Genomic DNA, 12432 nt, shown 5'->3' on the forward strand with positions numbered 1-12432 from the left:
GACAGATCTATTCTGGTTCAAGGTCAGCCATAAGTGGAATTGTAAAGAAATGATAAAAAATAATATACAATTAATATTCAGGGACAGAATGGTCATATCATATGCAAGATGAATTTAGCTAAAAGAGAAACAGTAAAATGCTATTCTTTTAATAGACAACAAATGTCCACTAATTATAAATTAAAGAGAATCAGTAGTTCCCTTAGATAAAAAAAAACCTAGTTGGAAACTGAGAATCCTGTAGTAAATACTAAGCATTGTAGGGTACATTAGTCACATGTGTATAATAAAGACAGTAAATCGACATAAGTATGGCTATGATGAAATGTGTATAAAGCACGTTGAACTCCACAGAAGTAAGCAAAGTATAAATAGATAGCATGCTCAGGCAGAGAGAAAATCAAGTGCTATTTTAGCACTTGGGCTAGTGATAATTTATTGTTCAGGCTCTTCGGTTGAGCCAATGTTTATATGGTGCTGTATATTAACTGAGACAAAAATAGTCTGTACACATTACTGTCCTGGACAGATTCCTGAGTGATCAGCAGAAACTGTTCCAACCGACCACTCCCCTACAAGCAAGGGATTTATAATATTTTAAATATTCATCCTAAAAATCCAAGCTGTTTTGACAATTTGTTTGGTAATATATCTGGTTCAAAGAGAAGCAGTGTGGCATAAGTAATGGAAAAAGACAAAGTGGTTAACATTACAAACTCAGGGTCCAGAATGCCTGGATTCAAAGCCCAGCTCTGTCACTTACTGGCTGTGTTGACCTTGGGCAAGTTACCTAACCTCTCTGTGCGTTGATTTGCTCATCAATAAATGGGGTTACTGATAGTACTGACCTCACTAGGTTGTTGGGTAAGTGAAATGACCTAATACAATGAAGCGTTTAGAACAGTGCCTGATGCGGAGAGAGTGTAAACTGTCCTCATGTCTTTTCTCATCCTTTCCCTTCCGTGTGGATATTTGTCAATGACCATTCCTTGAGCACTTCCCATGTGTCAGGCGCTTTGTTCCCACCCCACTTAGCCTTGCCTGTACCTTATGAAGTCACAAACAGTCAAGCATTTGAACCCAAGTCTATTTGATTCAAGACCCATCCTTTTTATCATGACACTAAGCTGCTTTTCCTTAGAAATACCTCTTTCAGAAAGCCTTTTGAGTTCAACTCCATCCAATTCTGGCTCACTCCTCTATCCGTTTGAGCTATATTTTTATTTGTGACATTGCATATGTTTGATCTTTTTAGTTTGTATCTCCCCAACTAAATCCTGTGTTCTTTGAGAGGAAGCGTCTCTCATAACTCCTTCTGGGCAACCTTTCTGACTGCCTTTCAGTCTGATTATATCAGAATCGGACATGGCTGAAGGATTAAACAGATCTGAATCTATATCAGCTGTGAAGTTTTCCATATACCTAAGGAGCGGAACAGATGCTCACTGCTTCCGCAGAAATCATGCACAGCACCCAAGCCCTGTAACATGCAGGCCATTTCTGAATCTACATCGAGTCTTCACTCAAGAAAAAGTGTAGTAATCCAAGAAGTAGCCATGGAAGCCTTTCAGCTATCTGTTGGGCTGTCACCGTGGGGAAACTAAAAGTGTGACCTCCAGGAGACTCCCAAGGGTGGCATTACTGGCTGAATTCAGCACAGTCCAAGGTCTGAACTTCATCCTGGCAACTCGAAGATCTGATTTGTTCATTCCTCAAGGACAGATCCGTCTCTTGGGGACCAACTCCCATTAACAGCCCACTGGACAGGTGTTCAAACCAGAAGGCCAGTGTATTCATTTGTAATGAGACGTCGTGTGCTTACCTGCCCCAGCCCATGCTCTCTCTCTGGGCAGGTTTCCTTCGGAAGCCAGATAGGCTTCAGAGGTAGCTTGGTGAGCACAGAATCTGAACAAGGAAAGTTAGGAGACTGGGTTGGTTTCAAGATAATGGCACCAAGGGCTTCCCTGGTGGTGCAGTGGTTAAGAGTCCGCCTGCCAATGCAGGGGACATGGGTTCCAACCCTGGTGCGGGAAGATCCCACATGCTGCGGAGGAACTAAGCCCATGCGCCACAACTACTGAGCCTGTGCTCTAGAGCTCGCGAGCCACAACTACTGAGCCCACGTGCCACAACTACTGAAGCGCACGCGCCTAGAGCCCGTGCTCCACCACAAGAGAAGGCACCGCAGTGAGAAGCCCGCACACCACAATGAAGAGTAGCCCCCGCTCACCGCAACTAGAGAAAACCCGTGTGCAGAAAAGAAGACCCAACGCAGCCAAAAATAAATAAATAAATTGAAAAAAAAAAGATAATGCCACCAAGATGACGTCGCGTGCTTACTCCTAAGATTGCCTCGGTTAGTTGGCCAAGACTGGCATGGAAAGGACCAAGGTTGGCCTCCCTGGCTCACTGACCAGCAATTGACAAGTCTCCATTCTGATTGGCAGGGTCGTCTCCTACGTACACTCGTCGGGTTGGAGTCAAAGATTTCAGGATCGGATACATTAGGTTTCTTTAAAGTGCGTTTACTTCTCCGTTCTGGCCGCCATGTATGCGTGCCTGTGTGGTCCTGGAGATGGTGCATATCTGAGGGCCAGGGCCCAGGGCAGCCTCTCTTGCCTGTGGAATGGAGTGTTGGTGCTCCTTGGCAAGCCGCCTTCCAATGCAGCTCATAGTGGGGCAAGAAGAGAGGGGTACAGTTATTCTTGCTAAAACAGATGACACCACTTAAAGTACACAAGAGATAGGAAGGAGAAGAGAGCAAAGGGATTCTCTCCAGGCAAATGTTTACTCTTCCAGCTGTGTGATTACAGATGTCCATATCGAGTCCTCAGACACGTTTGCTCAAGCCCCCCAACCCTCATAGAAAAGGGTGATGTCACGACTTCCCCTTCCTCTGAACTCCTGCCGCACATGTCCCCATTCAGATGCCACCCCTCGTCTTCGGTCACCTTTTTCAGAGCTGGTTTAGTTCTTGATGTCTTTGAAACTCCTCTCATGTAGAAGCAAGAGAGCTTCAGCTCTCCGAGGTACCCATGGGCACAGCTGAGCTGGCGGCCACGAGGGGGGCCCCCTCTGCAGCTGTCTCTCACGAGGAACAGCTGTCCCGAGCCCACTGTCCCTAAGCATCTCTGTGCCCCCCACCCCCCTTGCGGCAGTGGCTCAGCTGAAGTGGAGTCTCGTGGGGTCGGGGGCAGGTCCCACAACAGCAGGTCCTACAGGAGGCCCGATTTCCTCACCTGGGGGGCCTGGAGGAGCAGACACCCCACCTCTGCTCTTGTCTCCTCGATCTTGGCCCACAGCCCAGGAGAGGGGTGGGCGGAGGGGTCTTGCCCTGCTCTCCCTGGCGGCCCGCTCTCAGGGCAGGCCCTTGCCCCTTCTGCACTCTCATCTGCCAGCTGGTCTTACTCCGTGGAAAGCCTCGTGCTTGTTATCCTTCCCCAGCACGTCCTGGTCTGTGGCAACTAGTGGGTTTGAGCCCACTATGGATATTCAGTATGACATGGACTTGCCCAGTCGCTGGTGACCTGCGTGCACCAGGCTTTGCACCACGCGCTGGAGATGTGACACATGCTCTCCGCGGCAGTGCCGCGACCTCACTGGGTCGCAGAAGCCTCCTAATGCTTTAGTGAGGCTCTGTTTCCAGCCCACTCATCCCTGATGGGCTGCAGTCCGTATTAGATGGGGAATCCTTTGCAATGAGTTATACTTAGACAAATGACCAAAGTGGGAACATGAGATTGTGTTGGTCTGAAAGACTTCCTTAAGGAGATTGGTGCGGAGCAGAGCCCTGTGTAAGATTTCCTGTCCTTCTTGTGGGTGTGTGTAATGAAACTGGGCAGCTGGTTTGCAGAATGGGTGATCAAGCCAGTTTTATGGGCTTCTTTATGGTGTTGATCTCACCAGGAGAGAGTTTGCACAGCCACTCCTGTTCCAGGTTGTTTGATATGCAGGGAGGCCATGGTAGCTGTGCTTCTTCCCGTTACCCACCCCATGGCCTCCCCGGTCCCAAGGGAGCAGCGTATGTTCTCCCCGAGCCCCTCTGCAGAGACCAGACAAGGCACACTCTGCCCGTCTAGGGCTGGATCCTCTCCCCGTGTGGTCAGCTGGTGTAGTCGGGTGTTTTCTCGGCGGATGTGGCTGGAGTGTCACCTGAGGCCACCTCATGCTTCTTCATGGTGCTCAGTTTAAAACAGTGGCAGGTGGTCAGCCATGAGTGTGTTCAGGTGAGTTTCTGGATTCTTCAGGTTGTGTCTGTCAGCTTTCAATAAGGCTGGGCTCCTCCATCCTAGCCGCATGCTAGAATCACCCAGGCGTATTTAAAAGCCTGATGCCCAGGCTGCATCCTGAACAAATTCCTCCAGACTCTCTACAGGTGGGACCCGGAACTCCCTGAGTGACTGTGTGAGTGATTGTGTTAGCAAGACCTGGGACTCACTGCTGTAAGGAAAGGAGAGAGGATGCAGGCAAAGCAAGATAAGAGGAAAGAAGGGGACCGAGAAGGAGAGAAGAAACAAAGGGCTGCCCAGGTGTGGTGGAGAGAGGTGGTCCCTAGCTGGCAAGGTCCCGGTGCTCCCCACAAAAGGGCAGTGTGCCAGCCCAGCCCCCAGCCCCCCGGACATGAATGTGAGGAACCGAGGCCATGCTGGAGTCCAGTTGTGGTCGAATGCGTCTGGTCTTACCATCAGATGGAACTATTTACCAGCTGTGTGTGCCTGGACACGGGGCTCCCCTGAGCCTCCCTGAGGTTCCAGGTCCTCTCATCCTCCCTGCGGGGCTGTGGGATGGGTTTGATGGTGAAGCTGGCACATGCCAGGCGTTCTGCAAGTGTAGCTTCATAATAAGAAGCATTAGAAGGAATGTCTATTAATAGTTCAATAAAAATTTACCAGCTCTTCTCATCAGTTAGTTCTCTCTGCTCTCCTGAAAGGCAGCGGTTCTGAAATAATTGGTTTCGGAGCACTAATACAAAGTATAGAGGCCAGGCTCACAGAAGGACCTGTATTTTCACCCGCCGCCTGGGTGATTCTGGTACAGCCAAAGCCGGGGAGCCTTTCTGAAAGGGGAAGCCGGGTCCTCACCCTCTGTAGTGAGGACACAGAAGGATCGCATGGAGGCCCCGGGGACGCTCTGTAACGGAGCCTCACCACCTTCTACTTGGTTTGCTCTCCCTCCTAGTTTCCTGAACTTTCTAATGATTTTGGTGAACCTCTGCCCCACCCCTACGTAGAAAAGAGGGCCAGCAGGCACACAGCAGGGTAATCTTGGCGAGGTTCCACCTTTCATTTACAAGTCAAACTGAGACGGACTCTAAAACTGGCATCCTCCGAATTAGTAACCCCTCGCCAAACAAGGCAAAAGCCTTTTCATTTCTGACTGCAGAGGCAAGAATGAGTTGTCTCTCTCCCTTTTTGTACTTGACGGCCCTGAAAGCGTCTCATTCGTAGCCTTGGATCATCAGCTCTGAGAGTGCAAAGTGAAACAAAGCACCCTCTCAGCATTAATATTTATTTTTAAAGGCATGAGGAGCCCCTTGGACCACAGTGAATCAAAGGGTCAGTGCGCTGACAAGTTTCCATGGGTGTCGTGAGAATGTCGGTCCGTGGGAGCCCACAAGGACCCTCAGTGGATTTTTTGCTTATTGTTTTTGTTGTAACTATAATAGGAAAAAGGGTGTGTCTGCTCATAGGAGCAGCTACTGTAGGGGCCCTGCACCAAAGACTTGGGAGCTGGAGGGGCGTGGAGTGTTGCTGGCGGAGCCCCGTAGCTAGAAGAGGGTCTATGGAGGATGGATGGGAGATCTGCCTCCTCTCCTCTGTGGTCCCCGCTGCTTCTCCGAGGCAGAGTTCTCACTAAGAGCAGCCCGGCCACTTGGCTGCTGGTAGCAAATCATTCACATGGCCCTGGTCGGCCTGGGAAAGTGGAAAACGCCATGGAGACTAAGCCCGATGGGGTGGGCTGACAGCCCGCCTCCACCCCCGCTCCAGGGGAGTAAACGCTGCGCTGTCTCACAGGGGAGCGGCCAGTGGTTCATTTTCCATTGCATGAAGGGGGGCGGGGGTAGGGATTCATGCTGTAGTTTTTGCTTAAGGACAAGAATTCTTAGCAGCACCAAGGGCTTCTGCTTTATGGGCGGGATTTTAATCACTCTCCTGCTTTTCGCGATGTGGCCAGGGTGCTGGTGTTTGAAAAGCAACTTTATAAATGACCTGTATCTTCCTACTACTGAAACTCATTTCCCATAATCTATCAGGGGTTAATAAAATATCTGCTAGGTATCTTTAGAGGATTTGGGAGAGGGAAGACGGGAAAAGAGGGAAGGAATGTTGCAGAAATGTAAGGCTTTAAAAATCATGTCAAAAATTGTGCTTAATTGATAGATAGCATAGATTGCCATATACTTAGTTAACGGGGAGATCCTGGAGTTCTTTCATAAATGAAGGGGGTATTAAACATTCATAAAAATAGCTTTTGATATGTGTCAAAATACAGTTCTCGTTGAATGAGAAAACAGAAAGCTAAATGAATGAACAGTCAGAAAAATGGCACTCACGACAGTAATGAAATTTAATACCTACTGAGCACCTACTGTGTGCCGAGTTCCATTCAAAGCACCGCACATCTTCATAAGCATTCATTTCGTCTCCGTAAGAACTCTAACCTATAAGGTAGATCCTTTTATTATCCTCCTCTTAGAAAGGGGGATGAGCCAACTAGAAAAAAATCTCTGGACTCGAGTAGTCAAGGGATAGGTCTTCAATGTCAATATCCATGCAAAGACCAATGGTAATATTCAGACCTGGACACAGTCAGGCCCCTTGCTGAGATGTGCTTCCTTCCTAAGGTGGAGTTGGGGGCTCTCCCTCCCACACCCCAACACGTGGTTCTCTGGGAGACAAAGCTATGGGATTCGAACTTCTCCGGCATCATCCATCTTTCCTCACCTTTACAAATGGCACCAGGAGGGGACGTGTGGAAGGGCTCCTATATAGAGCCGGCGTGGGCTCTTCCAAAGACGTGGAACCACATGACAGACTCAGGTGCTCGGGAGGCATCCAGGGCTGCCTTCTGGAAAGCTAAGGTGTCCTGTGTGTCTGAGAATCTGGCAAGGCTGCCAAAGCAGGCAGCTTTCCTATAGCTGGTTTCCAACTCTCTAGTCTCTTCTGCCCATGCCTTGAAAACTACAATACTTTTTCTTTCCCCAACTGCAGCAGCTTTGCTGAGCACCTCCCTGGTTCTCAGGAAATGTTCTTTGGTTGGGGGACCGTTCATTCTCGCTCTCCATTGCAGAATCTTTGTGTGTCAAGTGCAGGAAAGTAGGTAAAAACAGCTGCTCGGCACCCATGCTGTGCTTCAGGAAACCTGTTCCGAGGTTCCCAAGCTGGCTCAAGAATGAGCAGAGAGCAAGCCAGAATATCCTTGCTGCTTTACTTTAGTATTATTTTTAAATTACGGGCTTGTGCTTTTCCATTCGTTTTAATTGAGTCAAGTCCCATGACTTTTGTGATTCCCAAATCCTCCATAAATTCACATGCAACTGGCGTTTTCCCCCCTTGAAACCCTCTCCCTTCCCTGCCTGGGAACCTGCCCTTTAAATTTGACATGGCTCGGATTTTAATCTCCCCTCAAAGGCACAGTGACAATTTCACAACAAAGCAGGGAGTTGGGTGGTGGGAGAGTTTTGTTTTCTGCTCCCATTAAGAGAGCAACTGTTCTCTCTTTGTCCCGTGGGGCCAGCTCTTGGCAGCAGGCTGGGGAGACCTCGAATTCGGTGTCGCAACATCCATCAGACCCAAGTGAGTCTGGGCTCCTCGAAGGTGAACTGCAGCTGTTTGGATAAAATTCTAAAATCTTGTTTGTGCGATTCTCAGCCCTTGTTTTACAATCGCTCTTCCTGGCAGAGAAACCAGGAAGTTTTACTTTCCCAGGATCCCAGGCAGGTAATTGTTTTCCCAAACCGCATTTTAATCTTGGATGGAAATGGACATTCTTCACCCTGAGAACCTTTGCCCACATCTTTAAACCGTCTGTATTCTCCCTGTGCCTTGGATTCAACCCTGAGATGGGATTACAGATCATCCCTCCCTCCCCCTAGATGCATTTCCCTCTCTGGGTGTAATTGAAGGCCATTTACATTTCTAAACAACGGTTATGAGCCTTTTAGTCTCTTGGAATCTTGGAGTGCTTTCCTGTTAAGCGGCTGGCCGTAGCCAGGTGGCCTGTGATCTCCAGAGAGTAAGAATTGACAAAATCTGTTACGCGGCCGTGCCATTAAGTACCATAATCTGCCACTAGCTGGTAGTTTATGCCACAGCCAAGTGTTTTCATGGCCCCTGGTCTCCTGTTGATTTATCATGAGGCCCCTGGCTCAGGGGACACAACCCAGGAGGACCCCAGCGTCCCCGATGCTCTTGCCGCCCTGCGACACTGGGTGCTTGGGGAAGCGGCTGATGGCCAAACACTGCTTAGAGGTGTGTCCATCCTACACGGCCACGCCGGTGGGCTTGGTGGTGCTGTTCTTTGGAGGAAGAGGAGGGGCGGGTTCATTTTCCACTGCTGTCTCTTCCTGGCGGGGAGGGCATGCCCCTCCCTGGTGAATGGCCAACCTGCAGACGGGGAGGCTCGGAAGCTCGACCCCTCAGACACGCCTGGTGGCCCTGCTCCTCCAGCTCCTCTGCGAGCACATCACCACTGCTCACCCCAGAGCCCAGGGCTGTGTCCTGAGGGTCACTAAAAACGTGAAAGCCTAAACTCTTGAAGGGCAACTCTAACTGGCCAGAATGCCTTTGTTATTCATCAACAAACATCCATTCGTCAAGCCTGGCGCTAGTTTCTCCGACACTGGCCAACTCCCCGTCCAGTTTAGAAGGTGAGCCCGGGGAGATGGGCGGTGAGAAGTGTGGCCAGGAGGGCCTCTCGGGCGACAGGGAAGTGGCCCGTGGTCTTCCGAGGTGGGCTGCTTAGGAGAGCAGTGAGGGAGAAGAAAGGGATTTGCAGGCTGAGTGGACAGCGTGATGGGGGAGGTTCAGGGTGGATACTCAGAGAAAGTGCAGGGAACCCTCTGGCATATCATCCTGGAGGGGACCTGTGCCTGGAATCAGAGGCCCCGGGTTAGGTTTTGGTGTTTTAAGGGTTCTGTGTACTGTTCTTTATATTGTGGTAGAGGTGAATGAGATGAGATGTGCGAAGGTGTGGCTGAACAGTTAACCCTTCACCTGCCCTTAGCAAAGGCGTGTTTGGTACATTCTACCTGAGCGGGGGGCTCGGTGGGGGGGGGGGGGTCCCAGGAATTGACTGAAGTCTGGGTATTACTGCCCTTGCCCCTTACCACACACCTACCACTCACTCCCTCCTTCACTCACTTATTCACTAACTCATTCATTCATTATTTCAGTTACTCATGCACTCACTCACTTACTCAACAAACATTTCCTGAGCAAGCTTTTACTGTGCACTGGACACTGCTAGGCCGACAAACTTCCTATCACGAGCCAACAGTAGGAAGGTTTTCAAATCCCAGTCCTCAGAAGCCTGACCACCCGCATTGGCCTCCTAGGCCTCCGTCCACACACTCAGTGGGTTCCTAGAGTCAGAAAGGTGTGGAAAGAGGACCAGAGGCAGAGCCATTTCTCCGGCCAGGTCTCATCATTATGGAAAATACTGATTAGTCTGCAAGTGATTTTATCACCAGGGTTCTCAGGACACTGGTTTCCATTCCCGCCCCTGCTCCCTGTTTCAGTAGCACGATGTCCTGTTAGTGGACCGTGCAGAACGCTGACGGGCACAAACTGCACGGCTTGTCCGGGGGAGCACACACGCAGACGAGAGTGGCAGTAGCGCGAGCTGAGATCATTTCGTTAGACTTAGCTTTGCTGGAAAACGCCATCCACAGCTTTCCCCCGCCTTCCCATCATCCCACATCAACTTCATTCCCATCATCCAAGTCACCTTCATTCCCTTTAGCCTAAGTCAAATCTCTGGTGTGAGAACTTCCCTTGTGAGGCTTCAAGGATTCCAGTGAAGTGAGTGCTACTGGCCCAGCCCCTGGTCACTCTGTTCTGAGGGGCGCAGGCCCCACAGAAACCTCGAGAACAGAGCTCCCCTGTCCCACAGGTTCTAAAAACGTGTCTAAATAGATCATCTCCTGTGTGGCCCCAATAGCTTCACGGTCCCACGTGGCACGGGCTCCAGGCAACCTAGTCTCCCTGGAAATATTTTTGGTCACGTGTCATGGGAAGAGGAGAGAGCAGGGGTCAGAAAATCTGAATTTGAATCTTATCTCTACCATCAACTGGCTGACTGGTCCAGGCCACTTCTTTTTTTTTTTAAATTTTATTTATTTATTTATTTTTGGCTGTGTTGGGTCTTAGTTTCTGTGCGAGGGCTTTCTCTAGTTGCAGCAAGCGGGGGCCACTCTTCATCGCGGTGCGCGGGCCTCTCACTATCGCGGCCTCTCTTGTTGCGGAGCACAGGCTCCAGACGCGCAGGCTCAGTAATTGTGGCTCACGGGCCTAGTTGCTCCGTGGCATGTGGGATCTTCCCAGACCAGGGCTCGAACCCGTGTCCCCTGCATTGGCAGGCAGATTCTCAACCACTGCGCCACCAGGGAAGCCCCAGGCCACTTCTTAACATCTCTGAGCTCAGGTTTCCTCACCTTTGAGTTTCTTCTTAAACCCATTGGTAAAACAGTTTAGTACCAACAAGGGCCCTCAAATGAACTAAACAGGGCTGGAATTCATCTGGGATGCCCCAGCACAGCTGTGTACAGCCAGCTGAAGTCTATTCTGATTGGCTTGGGTGCACACCATGCTGGTTGTTAAACATTTTGATATGACTCCTGGAAATAATTTATGTGAAAGAGCTTGTAGACAGTACAGCACACGAACAGCTAGTTTGATGATGGCGTTTGGGTAGTCACCACTGCCAAGTTTAACTTTATATTTTTCTATATATATTTTTCCATCCTCTGACAGATTAGTAATCTTCAAATTAGCCTCTACCTTTTAAGGTTCAACAAAGGAGAAGTAACGCAACATTTAGGTTCAAACATTCTTATCTAGTATGTTTTCATGAGTCCTAAGAATTTGGCTTCCTGATTTTCCAGGGGATGAACCACTTCTGAGCCTCAGGGAGTGACGGAAAGACCACTCATGTTGGCCTTTTGAGTGAAGATTATATTTGAGCAAGGTGACTTTTGACAAAATATGATAGACTTCTCTAGAATGTCAGGACACTCCTTCACTTTGATTGGTGGTTCAGCATGACATCTTAGGTGAAAGGGCAGACAATAAACATTTTTAAAAAGGGGTATGGGGACTTCCACTGCAGGCAGCACGGGTTCGATCCCTGGTCGGGGAACTAAGATCCCATATCCCTCGCGGGGGTGTGCTCTGTAGTTCTTAATGGAATGCCATGAAATTCAGCGTTTTGCTAGAGATGACAAGAGCTGTGATTACATTTAAGGAGGGCCACAGAGACCCTCTTTAGGCCACTTATAATGGAAAATGATGTTCCGTTTTTCAGTTGGGTCTCAGAAAAGAAAGGCACAATTTGGTGCTTAATTTTAGACTAGAATATAATCAACGGGAGACACATCCGTGTGCATCAGGAAAAGAAGAGTAGGGAGACAAAAATAAAAAGCAAACACGGCCATCCCCTTACTCCCGCCCCCCATCGTGCTGAGGCACCTGCTAGAAATTCTAAGTTCCAATCTTGTTTCTCAGTGAGTAATGTTTTGGGTTCATAGTCTTGTTTGGGTCCCTTAGCTTTCAGTGAAACAACTGCTACCCTAGAAAATAAGTAATCTGGCTTTCAGAATGGACTGTGCTACCATCTGACATATGACTCTGGACAGGTCATTTACCTCTGCTAGGCCTCAATTTATCACCTATAAAATGAGGGTCAAGTAATACTGACTCTATAGGGGTTTTATAAAGAATTAAATGAGTATATGTGAGTGTATGTACATGATTTTATATATATATATATATATATATATATATATATATATCTCCCTTTAGAATTAAACTAAAGCTATGTACCTTCTCCCCAGAAAAATTCACGAACACAGGAAACTTAGCCAACTATTTTCAGGGAATTTCTGGACTCCCTGAAGCCATAGGCATCCTAATAAAGGGTTCCGTTATCTAAGGGAAGAAACCCTGGATCGTATGTTCCTTTCTCTGCTAAAATCCTTATTATGTTTTTCTCACTTAAAAGGAAACTGTAAGTCAAATTTGACTGTAGTCCATATTCTACAATAAATATTTATGATCACTACCCCCTAAGATTTCTAAGCTCAGTTAAGAATACACCAAATGAGGGAATACCCTGGCAGTCCAGTGGTTAGGACTCCGTGCTCTCATTGCCAAGGGCCCGGGTTCGATCACTGGTCAGGGAGCTAAGGTCCCACGTGCCACTCAGCGTGGCCAA

The 12432-nt window shown here is 48.8% G+C and overlaps 1 protein-coding gene across 4 annotated transcripts in view; it reads left to right on the top strand.

Moving 5' to 3' along the window:
* Window positions 1-12432, top strand: part of BCL2 (BCL2 apoptosis regulator) — a 184665-nt gene that overhangs the window by 125015 nt on the left and 47218 nt on the right. The window contains exon 3 of one of the 4 annotated variants that reach the window (XM_082416943.1): window positions 1256-1825. The exons of the other annotated variants lie outside the window; for them this stretch is intronic. Coding sequence (XP_082273069.1) covers window positions 1256-1309 — 54 coding nt within the window. The 3' untranslated portion in view covers window positions 1310-1825. Of the gene's footprint in view, window positions 1-1255; window positions 1826-12432 lie in introns of those variants that run through there. 4 annotated transcript variants of the gene reach the window in all.

The sequence above is a fragment of the Balaenoptera physalus genome (assembly GCF_965194825.1).
Source record: "Balaenoptera physalus genome assembly, chromosome: 12".
Lineage (NCBI taxonomy): Eukaryota > Metazoa > Chordata > Mammalia > Artiodactyla > Balaenopteridae > Balaenoptera > Balaenoptera physalus.